The sequence below is a fragment of the Pleuronectes platessa genome, chromosome 15 (genome assembly GCF_947347685.1).
Source record: "Pleuronectes platessa chromosome 15, fPlePla1.1, whole genome shotgun sequence".
Taxonomy (NCBI): Eukaryota; Metazoa; Chordata; class Actinopteri; order Pleuronectiformes; family Pleuronectidae; genus Pleuronectes; species Pleuronectes platessa.
In genome coordinates, this window is record NC_070640.1 from 22,143,965 (window position 1) to 22,163,865 (window position 19,901).

Genomic DNA, 19,901 nt, shown 5'->3' on the forward strand with positions numbered 1-19,901 from the left:
TGTCCAAGAACTAATAAAATCCCTTCACTGATGAAGAGGGGGACATGTTCCTTCATCACCATGACCACACACACACAGGCTTATTTTGACTCAGTACCACATATCCTGCTGCCCCTAATATGTGGATTAATCCACAGCTAAAAATAGTCCTCACCAAAAGCAGTATTTTATTTATATTTCCTAGGTGTCCCTTTGTCTTTGTCTCCTCCTACACATTTGTATTCACTAGTAAATGTATGAGTGTTGATGTCCTCTCATGCAAACTGATCTGGCTGGACTCTCTGCAGAGAATGTAGCAGAGCTTTGAAGCCTGAGGTTTTGTTCTTTTATTTACCTTTTTGGATACAAATGAAGGTTAAACAGTGAAACACTGGATGTCTGTCCAGACGTTAAAAAACTCAACCGTGTCTTTTCAAGCTCTCAGTTCTATTTTCCCCTGCTTTCTTTTGAAATGTGATCCTCTTTTGGGTCCTCCATCTGTACAGCCCAATAATCTGACCTGACCTGAAGGATATGTAAGCTGAGCCACAGCCTGGTCCCAAGATAACATGTTAAAATAAAACAATATGAGGAGGGTATTGTTATATTTAAGCAATGATTTCACAAAAAATCTGATTTGAAAAACAAACAGATCCTACAGTATGGTGCATTAAAGCTGCAAAATAAATAGTCAAGTCTTTGTATGGATTAAATTCCAAGGGTTTACAAAAATCCTTCATAGCTGTAATCCCAGATATCATAGCCACAGATGGCAAAGTGTTAAGATTTCACTGCGGGCTTCTATATACTGCATGTACTGTATATGTATCAGTACATAGAGTACAGAGTGTTTCCCCAGCCTCTCCTTTCTTACCAACTGGGTGTTATTGGAGACAAAGTTCCACAGGACGGTGTTGCTGCTCAGGTCACTGCCCGGCGTAGAGCTGTACAAGGCCCTCAGCACCACTGTCTGACCCTTGATCACATCCATGCTGGTTTGGGGCATCTGGAGCTGGGCTAATACGCCTGAGAGGGAAAGGCAGAGAAAAGAAAACGGTCAGTATGAGCCTTCTGCAAACCCTTTGTAAATATATGCTAAACTGTTATGAATCCGGATTTATAACTAAGATGAGTTTTATCTCATAATACGTCATTTGCATTCAGCTGTGGCTTCCACTAAAACAATATGCACACACATCACAGGAATGTCCTCCAATGACCCCCACGAGAAATATTTGAGAAAAACGTTTGAAAGTTTTGAGCAAAATGAAGAAGAACTTTGAAATGATCCAAAGCCCATTTATCATTATCAAACTCGAAGCTGAAGCTGTTCCTACCAACCAGATATCATATCCAGGAAGCCGAGCACTCGAAGATTTCCTGGAGGTTAAATCTTCATTGATCTAGAGTTAACGTTTTCTGAGACGATGTTTTTCATCAGGCAACGACCAGACGAGCACTGAAACAACTTTAGTCTGTGATGAGCTACTCTGGTAAATCTCTCAGTCTGCATGGTTTTTTTATGTTCACTAATAATCTTCAAAGTAAATTCATGTAGTTTTCTGTTTACCGACCCAGCTTTGAAAATGTTTCATCTCTGAAGGATTTAATCAGAGGGAATTATATGTGACGTTGATAAGTGACGCTATGAGAGCAAAAGGTAAAAAAAAAGCTTAAATTCATAGTTCATGTGAAACACAAATGTCCGTACTGGTGCTAATGTAAGGTGACAGTAACTGGCGATTAGGTGCAGTGATCATCTGGGAAACAATGTCAAATATTTTACCTCTTTACTTATTGACCTTATTACAAGAAAAGCAGAAATGATTTTACTGAGCATGTTAACAAATGACCGAATAAACAAGGTGTTGTAAAGGTGTCTTCTGGATAAGATGTTCTTAAATAATTGTCTCATCTTAGTGGGTATTATTATTAGAAAAGTATCTCTATTAACTTTGAATGTTTAGTTGATTCATTATCTCAGTTTAAAGTTAAACAGTTAGATGAATATAATACTAAGCAAAGAACATCCGTTTGAGGTTGTAAAGTGGCAAAGTGAAACAGCGGTCAAGAGTTGGGTTATGTGGAGTTGCCTGATGTGAACTACTCAGGGCTCATTGACAGAGTAAAGTGTAGAGTGTGTTTATGTCCAGAGGGAGGCAGCACAGAGTCGAAACAGATCTGCTCAGGAACAAATGTCATATCAAAATTATGTTAATGTTAATTCATGTTAGAGATCATTATATGTCGAAAAAAAGTTTAAATGATTTGTTGTATTGTTCACGTGCTATGAAAAAAAAAAGGTTGTTTATGAATGGTGACTGAGCTTCATTTCTGTTTACTACAGTTAAGGGTATTGAGGGACAAATTAATAATGAATTGAATCAAGCTGTTAAACACACGCACACACACGCGCACGCACGCACACACACACACACACACACACACACACACACACACACACACACACACACACACACACACACACACACACACACACACACACACACACACACACACACACACACACACACACACACACACACACACACACACACACACACACACACACACACACACACAGCAGGATGACTGTATCCCTTTTCCTTCTCGATCACCCACTCATAACCTCTCTGTATTGTTTTGATAAAATCCAACATGGAGGAGTGGCTGTCCGCGTAGCATTGTCTCCTATAACTTGCAGTGCAAAGTGTGTTAACACGTGGATGTGCCTTTGTTAGAAAACATGCAATAAGAAGGAGAATACAAATAAAATAAATGGTAATTGTGTGTGTGTGAGTGTGTGAGTGTTTGTCTGTGCCCTAGTTGTGTGTGTTAATGACTGACAGACATCTGACTGGACCCTGAAAAGATAAGGTTCTTAAATCTGCACAGGATTGTTTTACACAATCATGACCCATGCATACTTTATTAGTTTATTATTAGGCAAAACAATCCAACTAATTAGTACCGTTGTTTTGGTGACACAATTGTCACTAACAAGTAAAGAACTCAATGAACAGGAAGTGATGCAATGAAATGTAAGTGCTGAGTGTTTTCTGAACTGAGGGAACCTTCTGTCAAGACTCAACATCTTCACCAGCTCTGGACCAGCTGGACACTACAAAGAAGAAACTTGTACCATGTCCCAGCATATTTCCATACTCACACTTTCTATTTGAGGGCATAAGTGCTTGAATTCTAATTCCTTTTATTGTCATGGCACAGAGCATGACAAAATGTATTAGCCATCTTATCATTCACTAGCTAGAATGTTGCTGGTTCGATCCCAGGCTCATCCAGTCTGCCTTTCCAGTGTGATAGAAAACAGCCCTGCATACAGAAACTTGTACTTTGACCGATAGGACTGGAAAAGCACTTTATAAATATAGACCATTTGACAACTGTGAATTTTACTTGTGCTGCTTCTAAAAGTGCTGTGCTCGCTCAAAGAGTTCAATGTTTAAGATTTAGTGGCATCTAGTGGTGAACTTGCAAATTGCAGCCAACTCAATAGGCCTACTCTATCATCCAAGTGTGTTTGGTCAACCTAATGATGCCTTCAGGTAATGTAAAAACATGGAGGGCCCTCTCTAGAGCCAGTGCTGGGATTGCTGGTTCTGGCTACTGTAGGAGCATGGTCACATGGTGGACTCCATGGTAGAAGATTTTAAGTGCTTAAAACATGACAAAACAAAGTGTGAAATTTAAATGAAGTGAAATACAACACACGGTATTACATGTATTCCCTTTTATGTGTGAAATTAATGTTATTATCAAAATTTTGCAACCACAAAATATTCTATTCAAAAAAGGCCATGATGCCCAAAAATACCTTTTGAAAAAATTGGTGAAGCTGTAGGATATTGAGTAAAGATAGTGGCACGGTGGGATTGTTGAATTAAAGAAGTTCCTGTTACAGGAAAATAACACTTAATTTCCACATCTCATAATAATAAAAAAAAAAACATTGGATGAAGATAATCAGCTTTGCAACAAGATTAGTATTTGAAAACAATTAATTTTCAAATATCTGGTTTTATCTGTCAAATAAATGATGTTACTGTGGTTTTGAAGGAAACGCTCTTGTTTTTTTTAGGCACAGTTGAAATTAGAATTGCAACAATAAACCACGCAAAGAGATCTCTCCAGACAGTGGAGTAGATATCAGTTCCTCTGCCACCATGGAAACGGATGGAGTGGATAAGTGACAATGACGAGGGAGACAGAGAATGTGGGGGATACTCCTACTTAGAGAACATTGTTTGTAATAAAGAAACACCCTAATGAAGTCAAGGAGATGGACAGAGCTAAGGAGGAAAAAGAACATAAGTGGAGGAAGGAGAGACAGATGAAACAGGATAAAAGAAGGACAAGAGACGGCCAACAATAAGAAGAGTCATAGTGTCAATTTCTCTTTAGACCCTAAGAAGATTTGCAGCAGCAGTGAAAGTAAGACCTCATGTCAGCGGAGGTGCTTACTGACGGCTGGCAGCTTGGAGCGGTGGATATGTAGAGATGAGAGAAAGAGGCTTAAACATAAATGTAATGAGTCACTGAGGAGCAGCTCTCAGATGATTGGAGTGAGTCTGGAACAGGCTCCTCTGAAAGGCTCAGAGAGAAGGATGGAGGAATCGATGGATCGACATATTCGATTGATGACAATAAGAATAAAGAGAGAATAAAGAAATATTACAAGAATTACAAGATAGAAGTCACAATATTACGAGAATAATGTTGTAGTGTAGAATAATAATGTAGTGGAAATCTTTGAGGAATTAAGAAGCTAGAAGAATCCATTCATGCTGACTGGAGTTTCACCAATCTCACTGTAAAACTATGAAACCCATTTGAATATCACGCAGGAAAAACCACTGATGATGGGCTGTCAAACATTGGCTGAAAGAGTGACTTACTCTGAGTAGTTCTTTCCTCAGAATAGTCTCGCAATAGATTAAGTATTATGTTTTTGTTTTTCACCTATACTGATCTTTATTTTGCAATATTACAACTTTATTCCTAATATCTTTTTGTATTTTCTTAAAAATGGCCCTAATAAGGCATTAACTAAAAAACTGTAGCATTATGTTTAGCAGGCAGGTTAATTTGCTTTTGGTTAGTAGAGTTTTCTTACTCACTATTGTGGATTTTCTTCTTACACAGCACTTCATGACCTGTAGTGTACACACACAACTTCCCACCAGGCAATAACATCTCACTGGAGAAAATAGGCCAAATCTTTAGCTACTCATTAGTGTAGATGGGCTGCTCTTCATGATTCAGCCTGATCAGATGGGCATATTTCCCCCCATAAAAATCTTGCCAAGTGCTGCTTTAAGAAGATTTCCCGACAGAAATCCTCCCTGACTCTGATGAGAGTGCACCACAGCTGAGGAAAAGATGAATGAATGTCCGTAGAGGTGGAAAACAGAGGGATGAATAGAGAAAAGAACAAAGCCACGGGGCTCACATTCATAACATTCATTCTTCACTCTTAATTTGGTCAGTGAGGCTTAATCTTCCCCTCTGTGGCAGGTCTGAAATCCTGTGCAGGCTTCAGGACGATTGGCTTTAAATATTCCATGGTGACTGATGGCGAGGCAGATGGGAGCGAGTTCTCTCAGTGTAAAGACAATGAAGGGAGTAATGAGGTCTGGATGATGCTCACTGGAGTTAATGGAGGAATTTCACTAAGTCTGATTTAACAAGGTGTTTCATGGTTAGGTTGGTTCTATCTTTGTAGGCGAGCATTTATAAGAGGATTTGTAAGAAACATGAGAGCAGGATTAAGGAAAACCTTGATTTGGATTGCCTTGATTACGGGCGTATGAATGCAACATGTAAAACAACAGGGAGGAAGTTGGGAGTGAATAATAAGAGCTGTTTAATGCTGACAGAAAACAGAGGAGAAAAACTTGCTTCGTCAGGCTAAAGGAGAAACAAAAGAAGCCTACTCAAACGTATTAGTATCTAGTTTTATTAAAGGCTCTGACAATGTGTTTCCACACTCAGCTGCAATATGAACAAGGTTCTACATGACTCATCGTAGAGGATACAGCATTTCCCTTTGCTCTCCTCACTGGTTTGGCTCAATTGAGCTTTGGAATGCTCTAGTTTCTTAACTTTCACTTTAGTAGTGATACATATTCAAAATTTTAGAGAAATACAAAAAATCGGAACTGCTCAGTTTCTTAAAGTGGTATATTTAAAGAGTGCCAATTGATGAATACCATTCAACCATTCACACAAACATTCATAAAGTGCATCTATGGGCAGCACTTTTTTATGACAAGCAATTTGTCATACCCTACCCCCTGAGCCACAGCCACTCCTGTACATAGCAAATAAATTTAAACAGGACATTTGCCAAATTATTTTTTTACAAATAAAAATGTATTAATGAAAGCACAAAACTGAACTGGTTCCCTTACTTTATTATATTTCTGTAATATTCATATGGGTAGTTTGTACATATCTGGTAGGCTCTGTATGGTGGAAATATGCTGGTGACTTGTCCAAGTCGGCTGGGGTTGGCTCCAGCTCCCCCAAGTGACCCTCAAAGGGTAAGCATACAGCGGGTTAGCAGTATAGATAATGGAAGGATGGAACTAACAGGTTTACCCTGGTGTAAAATCGGAGTAATTAACAAATGTATATATATTTGATCTGCAGATTTGATAAAACTCATATGTCTTTTTAAAGAAAACTATCCTATGCTGTTCCATTCCATTCCATTCTGTGTAATAGGTTACCAGTATGCTAACTTTTGTGAGAAAGATATTTCCAGTACAATGCTCTCTAAAAAAGCCCAGGATATTACACACGATCCTGCTTTTAACACTCATAATGGAATCTTGTTTAGTCATGTCAAGCTATTTCCTGATAGTGAAACAATGAGATTGGCTCCTAACATGCTGTCCCTGAGAGCGACGGTGAGGCCAGACGGCTGCTGGGAGCGACGGCGGTAAAACCAAGGTGTTTCTGTGGAAAACAATCAAAGAGGACGCTGGCCACACATTATTCATGTGTCGGGGTGTGTTGAATTCAGTGCTCTGGAAAAGACAGCCCAATCTCTCTCTCTTTGTGTAGGTGGTTTTACTGTGGCTGAGGCCTGGCAAATACAGAGCAAGAACATGAGCCAACATCTGATTGCTGAAAAACGTCTGATGAATCGGTCTTCTCCTCAGTTCAGTGTAAGAACGTCAGAGCCAAGTGTGTATAGTATACATGAGTCGGTTGGCATTCCTCAGCGCCCGCTTAGGAGGCACAACACAGCCTGTTCTTTCCCTTGATGATAGTTGCTGCCTGTGTGTGTGTGTAGGTTTCTGTATATATCGCCTAATTACAGGAAACACTTTAGATTGAACCTGTTTACCTCTACAGGCCTCGGTGAAGATTAAGCAGAAGCCACACAGCCTTTGATGAGGGAGAACATAACCAGTGTCTTTCATGCTACAAAGATGGGCGCGGTGGGCCGGTCGCTTCCTCCCAGAGTCTTATCGGCTACTTTGAGTAAACTTCTACAATTACTGAGGTAGAGAGGTAGCATGAAAATAAGGACGTAATATGTAAACTATTGTTTTTTTCTGCATTCTAATTTTAAATACGTCAAGAAGCTTGAAGTGAGTGAAGAGATGAGAGGATGATGGGATGAGGACAAGGGTGATTAAAGACAGAGTGGTGGGGGGAGGAGGAAAAGATTATATGATCTGCATGATCAGCATCGCGAGGGAGTTCAGTTTGAAAAGATGTCGCCCTGGAGAGCGACAGTCGTCTCTCTGGAGGCTGGGTGGAGATGTGATGCTATGTGTTCTCATGCAGATAAACTACAGGAGCCAAACCCAACACAATCATCCCAGATCTGTCTTTGGATTGTTGGGGGCTCCTCTGTCGGCAAAGTGTAGCAGCAAACATGTAAAAATGCTAAATGGTCTGTATTTAGTGAGAGCCTTTCTCGTCTTGATGACCAGTCAAAACGCTTTTACGGTACAGATTTGTAGAACAGATGTGTAGCACTGTCTGCATCACAGATCTCTGGAGCAGGTTGTTTGCCTGTGTCAGGAGCCTGTCATTCTCTGAGGTATGTTACAGCAGCTGTCAGGCAGATGGACAAGGTTCAGCGTCTCAGACACACTGAGTGTTATTTCCCACTGACATTGGACTTGTTTGTTTGCCTCATTCCTAAGCTGCATTTCCCTTCCTCGGAAGTGTCTATACATTTGTCTTTGCAAAAATGGTGAAGGCTTTCCAGTTCGGTAAAGTGAGAACAATGTGATGATGATGTCGTGTGTGGTTTGAATTATTTAGTCAAAACAATAGAACACCACACAATCACTGCTAAAACACTTTTCTCCTATCACCTCCAACATGTAAAAATGGGCATCATAGATTTAGAACAAACTACCTGAATGAAGGGCTGCCACGTGGTTAGAATTTATGTCAATGGATATGTTTTAGTTTGTTGATAAACCTTAAAAGTAATTTATTTTCAAAATAAATTAAATTTGTTATCAACTGACATTTTTTAAATTCATATTAGACCATTCCCAGGAAAGACCTGCATCATAGTGTCTGGTTTCAAGATGCAATACTCTCACTGAGACAGAAACAGCAACATTTTGAGACTTGCATTTTTCAAAGTGTGGTGTAGGTTTGTTCCACTGAGATCCAGGGGGTTTGTCAAGTGCAACATTAGCGGCCCATTTACACACACACAGAACAAAAGCAATTCATCGTGAATAATTGATGGGGCAAAAGTGAGAGCAGAGGAAAAATATGCACTACTGAAACAGTGGCCCCGTCTGCATGCAAATCCAGTCCAAACATCTATACCCAAAGTCATTCACAGAAAATAGGTGTTGAAGTTCCATTAGGGGGTGATGCTTTAATATGTACACTCCGATTAAAAAATGTGTTTAGGCGTGAATATTTAAATAAACATGGAGAAAAAGGAATCTAGGTTTCTGACTAACAAGGTGTGTTGAACATTTGCCAAAAAATAAACTGTGGGCCCAACTATTGACCAAGCTTCCTTTCAATCAATGGTCATGCTCAACTGACTGTCTCACTACAGCGAGAATCCAAAAATCAATTTTATCTCAATATTCTTGTGTGTACAGCGCAAGGGTACTCATGCATGAACGTACACACACACACACACACACACACACACACACACACACACACACACACGCACACACACACACACACACACACACACACACACACACACACACACACACAATTGAGCGTCTCATTCACACAGGACTCAGGGCTGGAGAGCGAGGCAGAGCTTTTCATCTGATAACTGTGACGCTGTTCTCAGTATAATTAAAGCAGAGACACAGCGGTGGGACTCTCAGAGAGAAGAATGTGTCATCTCTGTCCTCGAGCTGCAAAACTACCATCCACTCATCAGTCGGTTACATCGAGAGAGAGAAAGAGAGGGCAGAGGAGAGGAGACAAGAGGAGAGGAGAGGAGAGGAGAAGGGAAGCATCTGCTTAATTGGGGAGCAGAGAGAGTGTGAGGCCAGGAGGGTCAGCCGTGTTTGTGTGTGTGTTTGCAGCGGCAGAAGTCTGCAGGTGTGTTCACATGTTTCTGTATTCCTTCTACCTACACTGCACACTATAGGATAGATACACATCTACAGTGCTGGACTCTTTTGTCTCCATCGACAGCACCGAACGTGTCCTGGGATGCATACTGAATGTTTCTGGGTCCAACTTCATCCTGCACTCTGACTGCTAAACATACAGAATGATAGCATCTGCTGCACAGTGTGGAAGGTCTTGGTGACCTTGCACATGGTGAGACAGTACGTACATTTATCATGGTCGCAATGCTAAATATGGTATGTGTTTTGTTATTACAGTCAGTAGAACGAGTTAATTTCCCTCCAACATGTGAATGGTAAGAGAAACTTGGTTGTGTCATAGAGGGACAGTATATTTATCAGTGAGGAACAACTGGCCATGGAGGAAGGTTGTTATCAACACTGGCCATAAGCCAATCAGATGACTGCTCCTCCATGTTTCGTTACTGATATCATTTGATTACATAATCACTGCCTCGCCGTGGAAAATGAAAATCAGACTAATTGCAGGTACTCAGATTCTCAGCCCTCTACAGTTTAAGGTCCACACTGAGATGGCTCAGTGATTATAGGATACATTTCCATGGAATATGGTACAGATGGTGTCCAGAGAATAAATCATACCAACATTGTGATTCCCCGACTACCAAGTCAGAAATATCATATCCAGTTTCATACCTACTTCAAGAAAGACTGGCACACATTCATTGTCCCAGATGATGTACCGCAATGACTTTGATTATCCTGTGATTCAAAAGCAGGTGTTTTGAAAGTGTGACACTGAGACATTAACTTCAAACAAAATAGTTAACTGCCTTGACTACCTGTAAATGTCTTAACCTTATTATGTTTATCATTTGGTACTTAATTGAATGTCTTTTTTCCCTGGATTTTTGTGAAGGACTTTATAACCAGTGCTATACAAATAAAGTTATTTATTATTATTAGTATCATTATTATTATTATTATTATTTTTATTATTATTATTATTATTATTATTATCATCATCCCTGTCACAGCTCCTGATACATCAGTTGACAAACTAGGACAAACTTTAATAACTAACTTCCTGTTTTCAGAATTCCAGATCGAACCTGCTCCTCGTTACCTCATGTGGTGTTTATCTCTCCCTCTCTACTCCACCCTTCATTTGCAGCTGCCCCTTGGCCTCATGATTTGAAAACCTCTGCTGTGTCACCATGAGGTTGACAAAAGTAGTTTGATCTCAACAACCATTGGATGGATAGCCATTAACTTTGGTTCAGACATTCATGTCTGCAGATCAGATTTTTCTTAGAGGTTCATTCTGTCTACTTTATGATCATATATACCTGCCAAAGACCTTCCCATTGAGTATGTTACCATGCTAGGATAAGACAGTGAACATTACTGCTAAACATAGTTCCTGGTCGCATGGTCACTTTGAGTGTATTAGCAAGGTAACGTTAGCATTTAGCTCAACCACTATTATAGCCGTTAACTCCCACTTTTGTGCAACTAGCATGTGTTACTTAAAACATATCCCTTACTGGTCTTTTTGAAAGCATTACATCTCTTCCAGGAGAATATTTTCTGCATTCTAATACAAACTGGTATCTAAATCAGTGCTGATATGAAGTAAAAGTGATTTTAACAAAATTGTAAAACTTTGTTTAAACAGAAAAAGAACATCTCAAAACTTCAGGTGGGACAGTGTATCATTTTCTATGAAAACAAACTGTTCATAAAGTCCAAACAGGGACAAATATTTAAGAAGTTGGAACAAATCTGAATCACTTCGGTTAAGGGTATTATGCTGTTCATGAAGGATTCCTGGTGCATATTAGCTTCATTACTTCCTCATTGTTCAATTGTGTCTTTGTATTAAAGGGAATACCAACAAACATCAAATTATATAAAATTACAAAAAACATAATCCTATTGTAGTGTTTACATGAAACCTGTTACTCTTACAAAATTGTATTAATTCCATTAGTCGTGTTTTCTGTGACAAACAAGCAGAGAAAGATGATTCCTACACATTTTGTGCTTGACAGATAACAGGATTCTTATTCTCATATCTCTGTTCTCATAGTCTCACTCAACAGTGTTCATGTGCCAGTCTGACGCACAGGTTCCTGATAGCAACTGAGCCTTTAGCAAGAACAGAGAGTGCTTTGGTTAATTGGATCCGCCCTCCATCTGATCGAGACATTATGAGAACTGCTGCAGAGGAGAAATTACTAAAGATCTGTCAATCGACAGAGCTGGAAACTCCTATTAAAGACAAACTGCAGATAAAAACCCAACACTGTTCATCTGACGCAATCAGTCTTATCAGGTGAGAGAAACAATGGAACTTCAATTTCATTCCTGCTTTAGACCAAAAACATTGAAAAGAGAAATAGGTCACACCCGTCATGGCCATAACTTAACAGAAAACGTCTACAACTGTTCTGCTTTTGCTGATTAGAAGTGGGACTGGACAATCTTTTGGAAAAAAAAGAAGCAAAAGTTCACATTGTGTAAAAAAAAAAAAATCAAAGACATCCTCAAACCCCTCAAGACAAACATACACTTCCTTTCTATTGTGTGGATGATGGCAGGGAGGAAAAAGCTGTGCGTCCTGATAGTGCTGTGCTGGAGCATTATTCCAGGATTAGCCTGTTTGTATTGGTAGGTAGTGCTAAAGTGAAGTTCAGTAGTCGAGGTCTGGCAGGAAGCAGCCCACACTGTGACAGCAGCAGCAGCCTTTAATACACTCTGCTCGCTGACTACTCCCATATTTAAATTCTGAGTCATTGACCTTAATTTAAATGTCAACATTTTACAATGAATAAAAAGCCCAAAAGAATGAATTTCAAGTTTCCTGTAAGACTAAGGTTATACAAATGATCACATTTTCATAGTTCTTTGCTATTTTCAAAGAAATGGTACTGCATTATTTATTTCGTTATATATTGTTCTATACTCCATTAGTGAAAGAAAACATGAAGAATGAGCGTGAAACATCGATTTGAAAAAATCAACCTCATATTCCACTTTGAGAGTTGGAATTGGAGGAGAGATGACAGTGGTTTTATTGGTGTCAAAATGCTGGGTGTACAAACAATGCTGCAGGAAACGCTGGCGTAGTGTATCAGTCAGCGACATGCAGAGCAGTAAGCCCCACCCTGAAAGTCCCTGAACCTTCAGAGAGAACAACCCTCGGAGCAGAGATTTTCCCCCAGTAATCAATGTGGATCTTGGTTCTTTCATTTAGAACACAGGTCAGCAGTGACTTCAAAAGGTGGAACATTTCTGGTGGCTATACACTAAACTGACACTGCTCATTTTAATTTATTTATTTTAAATGAGGTGACATCTGTATGTTGAAGGCGCCAAAGGTTATTGTAACTAGTATCTATGGTACATGCAGCTCCAGCTAAACAGAACATATAAGAGCCATTTGGAATTCATGCAGTGCACAGCAAAGCAAGCGTTGATATGTCACGTCCCAAAAAAGCTGTCATCTGGAGCACTCAGTGATAAATGTGCTACCTGTACCTGCAGTGACACCCGAGGTTAATCAGTGTCAATTTGACAAACACAGAAGCGTGAGGCGACATTTCCTGTTTTTGTTCAAAATCTGAGTAGAAGGACACAGATCTGTCCCCCCCACACAAAAAGCACACAACATTGAATAGCCAACAGTTTGGGTGAGAAGCCGTGATTCGACTGTATAATGCAATGTACACACACGAACACACAGGTTTATTCTTGCATTTACCTCCATTCATCGTGGACATCCTAACCAAAACCCGTTCCATTTAACTTAACCATGACATTTTCATACCTAACCCTAACCTACGCACAATTCACTTAAACCTAACCTTAACCATAACCTCAGAAATTAGGTTTTGCCTCATCAAGACTGAGCCTTAGTCTCCATGAGGTCTACCTGTCCTGACTGGGTCAGTGTTTATGCAGGAGAAGGTCCTGAAGAGGTAACAAAAACATGTACATACGCACACACACACACACACAGGGTAAAGACTTGATTTGTCCACGGAGCCACTGAAAGCTGTGGAAATCATTGCAAACTACATGGAGAGCTGACAGGTGACATGATCTTCTCAGGACACCATTGGATCATGGTGAATTCAGCCCAGGATTATTCTGCCCAGCTCCCCTCCTCCAACTAGAATATGACCTGACACGAGAGAGAGAGTGAACGTGTTGACATGGAAACCCAGCAGCCCTCAATCCAGGAATCTGAGTATCGTTTCACCACTTTAATCAAAAGATGGGAAACATTATTGGATGACGTGACTCTGTTGTGCCAAGAAAGATGGACGAAAATGTGCTCTCACCAGTGGCTGACTGTTGTGTGTGTGTCTGTGTGTGTGTGTGTCTGTGTGTTTGTTTGTGTATGTGTGTCTGTGTGTGTCAGTGGATGCCATTACAGGAATGTGGTAGCATGGTTGGAGGTTGACAGGCGGTTAAGTGAAACAGGAGACATGGGATTCTGCGAGACATGAGTGAAGTAAGGACAGCTTTGTGGCTGCTGTGTAGAACTGTGTAGAATGGATAACTATTGAACAGCTGTGCACACTTGGTCATGCTGGGCATCTCTAATATGTGCTATCTCATATAGAGCATGTGTCGTGTATGTTTAGTTGCGGTGTTAAATTGGCATCACCTTCAATCCATAATGCAATTTTGCAGTTGCCAGCTGAGTGCAGGGCTCTGAGCCAACACAAAGCCGGGCGGAGGTTGTCCTGATTAGAAACGGAGACGGTCAACATAAACTTTCATTTTAACTCAACCAAATCTCAGACAAAGCACTTTCATCACAAAAAGCACAGGAATTCGACGGATCCTCTGGGATCAGCAGAGCTCAGGAGCAATTCACTTTAAAGACACAAGAGGGGAAGAAAGACTCGGTTTTGGGGGAGATAAAAGCAGTTCGTCTGGCACCAAAGGAGCGGACAAGGTCCATAATGACGCCATTTGGTCCTCCTATGGTGCAATGCACACCCTGCAGTCGGTCCGCCTCCTCTCTCTCAGAACTAGAAGCAGCAGATGTTGATGTTTGGATGGTTAGCTCAGTGTGCGTGTGTGTGTGTGAGAGACAAATTCACCTGCCTTATTAGGAAGAAAGACCTCAGGAAACAGGCGTATTCTGTGAAGACATCTGATTCAATCTCAGTTGGCTTTTTCCTCCAAGTTCCTTTATTTTCCCAAAGGATGTGAAGATTCGAATGTCTCCCTCTCATTAGCATTAATAGCTTCCGTCTCATTTTGGGTGTATCATTAAGTGTCACATATCTTTTAAGCTGTAACTCTTTGTTGGTGAAAATGTGTTCCTCCATAATGAGGAGCCTGGTCTTGCGTACCCTTGGATAAAGGCGAGGAAGGAAAGAGGAGGACAGTGCTCAGAATCAAAGATAAAGGCTCTGCAGAGAGAGGCATTCATCTCGCTTTGACACAAAAACTGATAACGTATATAGGGTCATTGGAGGGAGAGAGAGAGAGGGTGAGGTTGTCTGCTATGTAGCGACACTACCTAAAGATGTCAAATATCTTCACATTCTAATGTGACCTGAAGTGACACAGATGAAAGAGTGTCTCCCCTTAGAATGTGATAGTATAATACTTTAGAGTGTCTAATGGTGGTAGATGACTTCCCCCTAATGATTAAAGACACAGAAGTGTATTTTCTAAATAATAGGCTATATCATTACTGGTAGAGCAGCAGTGGACAAGAGATGATAAAAAGCCCTAAAAAATGGAAGATCCAGATATTTGGGAAATGTCGTAAGAAAAGACGTAGCGCATTAGACAATCTTGGTTTATAAAACATTCTCAGAAACGGTTTAGTGCTATGCTTACTATGCTATGTACACAGACAGACACACACACACACACACACACAGACACGATCAAGCATCTAAAGAGAAGAGGATTTAAGTGAGAACACGGTATATTTCTGTTATGCTCTCGTAACAATTAAGTTTATAATGATTCATTAAGGGAGAGTAGACACAGCAAGAGAGATTCATCCAAACCTTGAATCTCTGAATTGTCGTGATGCAGCTCTGTTGAGGACAGAATGAGAGAATCTGTCATGATTACTTTGGATGGAATTAAAGCATATAAAGAATAGTTGGACATTTGGGGAAATATTCTTATCCGCTCTTTTCTCCCAGGGTTACAGTAAATGAGGATATCCAAACAACTCCCCTATGTATCCATTTAATAAGAAGATAAAACCAGGAGATGGTTAGCTTAACTTAGCTTGGCATGAGACACATCCACTTTTTCATGTAATGTTACACAGGAAAGAGAAATCAAATACTCCCCATAAAGTAGATCCAACTTATGTTCAACTGGATGTTAATATTACGAAAAAGATCCCATGAAAGTGAGAATTTAGAAGAAAAGCTGATTTAGCAATCAAAACAGTTGATTATTAATGTAGAAAGCTTGGTCTCATTTAAAGCTGCTTTCCAACATCTAGTGGACTGCAGCTCCTCCATATCTTCTCCGGAGGAGGTGCATGTGTGAACTCGCTCAGACGAGTGAGACGCTCAGCAGTTTCTGCAGATTTTACACTTTTATACTAGTAGTTTTACAGCGTAGACCCTTCTTTGGATCTTACCTGGTGGTCATGTCTGAAAACGGCTTTAGAATCAGAGTATCTTACAGTACCAATGTTAACCCATTCACATACACGTTCATATTAACACTTCTAAGCATTGCCTTCATACACTGCCATAAGGGACTTGCCCATGGACACTGTGGAGCGCAGACTTGAAGAGCTGGGGATCAAACCAACAACATTCTGTTTAGCGGACGACCCTTCTACCTCCTGACCCACAGCCACCTTTTGACATGGCTCATATTTTTTGCTGTGATGCCACTTTCCAAAAAAACACACCCTGCTCATATGGTCAGTGTAGAGAAACATCTCTTGTGTTTTGTATCTGAGATGTATAAACAAGCTGATGTGATAAACATTCAACCAGCTGTTAAACTGTATATCTATCACGTCACCAAACAGGACTATGGCGCCCTTAGCATCCTCCAAAAACATCCTGTCTTTCCTTCTTACAGAAGACATTGCATATCCTAATTAGCAAACATACAATCCCATAGAGTGCATGGTGGGGGTAGGGAATCAAAAACCAACAAAACAAGTTTTGGAGGCAGGAAGTGGCAGACAAAGTTCAATGTCTCCTGAGGAAATGGTTATTTTTCTGTTAGGTCACTGATATCCCTTGAAGCCTGAGTGCAGGGGGAAATGACGTTTATATATTCACAGTAACGAGTTTGTCCAACTCAAGCTAAAAAAAAGAAAAAAAAACTGAAGATTGACCCATTGCTGGGATATTTGTTGAGCATTACCCTCAAGAGACGGCATGAAAACAGAGGAGAAACAGTCCCTTGTGTATTCATGACAAGCTATCAAAGAGCTACTTGTGGATATATTATTCAGAGGGACATCCGTCTCTGATGAAGCTAAATCTCTCAACTGTGAAGAGTTGTTTACGGAAAACATGCCAGTTTGCACAGACTCAGCTTTCTGATGGAAAAGGGTCATGAGTGACGACTTAAACCAAAGATGGAAATGTCAAATCGTAAATCTGTGATTAGTACCCTTTCTGAAAAATATATAACTTGGATACATGTTATATGTATGTGTTGTAAACTAGCATTTATGCTAATACACTGTAAACAATGCATCTGGTTCGTCCAATGACATTGTCATGTCCATGTCCAAATAAAATCTACTACTACATGTTTGAGGTCCAATTTTTATACAAGGAATGCAAGCAAAAGAAGGCATCAACATCCCTTCATCCATTGAAGTCCAAGAGAAACTGATTAAGATGCTCATTTTCTTTCTATGAGGCACTGTCACTCTGTTTTGTGTTGGCAACCTGCTAAATCTCATAAACGCCTTTAAATGGAGATATAAGTGTTCGTTATTTGCATATTAATGTACCTGTGGCTTTGAGCGGGTCAGTTATGAGCCAAGAGAGAAGCCTCTGATCAAGGAGAAGATGCATCAGTACTGAAAAATAAAATACGAGCTGACATGTTTCACAGTCAGAGGATTTATCACTAATGTCACCTTACGACCACAGATATAAAGTTCACTCCATTCACAACTACTGACAGCACTAAAGACCAGAATTACAGAATTACAGAACTAAATATATTGGGGTTGGGTAGGTTGGGTAATATTATTTTTCATTTAATGCTCCTTTATTATCACTACTTCACAATTTTTACTATACTATCTCCACTGTACGGAGCTGTAGTGTCTGAATAATTATCAGTGAGATTATAATTACAAAAGAGATGTAAAATATACAATATACACACATACTGTTTTAAACTCAATTAGCTCAACAATAACTATATTTAGTACTGATCACATTAATGTCGCAATGATTCTATTTATAACATTAGAAATTAATAATATAAAAATGACCTTGATATATCCCAAGGGCATGTTGCTTATAGTTAATCTGTTTTTACTTTTAATTTCGAAATAAAAGGCACTTTGAAATACAAAAATACAAGACCCTATTTTAAAGGGATATTTTTTGACAATGTTTTTTAAAAGCTGTGGCAAATGTCGGTTGAGCTCATGACAGTTCCAAAATATTCCATTACACCATGTATAACCTTGAGTAAATCTGACTCATAAAAATCTAACTACAGTCTGGTTCAGTCGATTACAGTTAACGGATTTTATCACTGTGTCCGGGGGATTTTGTGGCTGTCACAAAGAATTTTGACTTAAATATAAAAGCTTGACTGTCTTGACTGTGAAATGTTTGATTCATGACACAGTTTGACCTTCAGTGACTAAGCGCTGTGGCTTATATATCCGAACGAGAGGCATAATTAATGAAAAAGTATTATAATAATAGCAATTGTTCCAACCTAATAATAGTTGTTGAAGGAGATATTTATCCTACTACAGCACTTGTCTCTGACATATAGTCAGATACAGTGCCTTGCATAAGTATTCACCCCCTTTGGACTTTTCTACATTTTGTCATGGTATAACCACAGATTAAAATTTATTTCATCGTGAGTTTATGTAATGGACCAACACAAAATAGTGCATCATTTGGAAGTGGGGGGAAATATTACATGGATTTCACAATTATTTACAAATAAAAATCTGAAAAGTGTTGAGTGCATATGTATTCACCCCCTTTACTGTGAAACCCCTAACAAAGATCTGGTGCGACCAATTGCATTCACAAGTCACATTTGCAAGTCACATAATTAGTAAATAGGGTCCACCTGTCTGCAATTTAATCTCAGTATAAATACACCTGTTCTGTGACGGACTCAGAGTTTGTTGGAGATCATTACTGAACAAACAGCATCATGAAGACCAAGGAGCTCACCAAACAGGTCAGGGATAAAGTTGTGGAGAAATATGAAGCAGGGTTAGGTTATAAAAAAATATCCTGAGCTTTGAACATCTCTCTGAGCACCATAAAATCCATCATAAGAAAATGGAAAGAATATGGCACAACCGCAAACCTACCAAGAGGAGGCCGTCCACCCAAACTGAGGAGTCGGACAAGGAGAAAATTAATCAGAGAAGCAACCAGGAGGCCCATGGTTACTCTGGAGGAGTTGCAGAGATCCACAGCTGAGGTGGGAGAATCTGTCCACAGGACAACTATTAGTCGTCTGCTCCACAAATCTGGCCTTTATGGAAGAGTGGCAAGAAGAAAGCCATTGTTGAAAGGGATCCATAAAAAATCCCGTTTGGAGTTTGCCAGAAGCCATGTGGGAGACACAGCAAACATGTGGAAGAAGGTGCTCTGGTCAGATGAGACCAAAATTGAACTTTTTGGCCTCAATGCCCATCACCCTGAGCACACCATCCCAACAGTGAAACATGGTGGTGGTAGCATCATGCTGTGGGGATGCTTCTCTTCAGCAGGTACAGGGAAACTGGTCAGAATAGAGGGAAAGATGGATGGAGCCAAATACAGGGAAATCCTTGAAGAAAATCTGATGCAGTCTGCAAAAGACTTGAGACTGGGGCGGAGGTTCATCTTCCAGCAGGACAATGACCCTAAACATACAGCCAGAGCTACAAAGGAATGGTTTGGATTAAAGAATTTTAATGTCTTAAAATGGCCCAGTCAAAGCCCAGACCTCAATCCAATAGAGAATCTATGGCAAGACTTGAAGATTGCGGTTCACAGACGGTCTCCATCCAATCTGACTGAGCTTCATCTTTTTTGCCAAGAAGAATGGACAAACCTTTCCATCTCTATTTGTGCAAAGCTGGTAGAGACATACCCCAAAAGACTTGCAGCTGTA

At 39.9% G+C, this 19,901-nt stretch overlaps 1 protein-coding gene across 1 annotated transcript in view; it reads right to left on the reverse strand.

The window, feature by feature from the left end:
* The window catches only part of esama (endothelial cell adhesion molecule a), a 57,427-nt gene that overhangs the window by 5,849 nt on the left and 31,677 nt on the right, over positions 1–19,901 (reverse strand). The window contains exon 2 of the mRNA XM_053441291.1: positions 854–1,005. Coding sequence (XP_053297266.1) covers positions 854–1,005 — 152 coding nt within the window. The remainder of the gene's footprint in view (positions 1–853; positions 1,006–19,901) is intronic.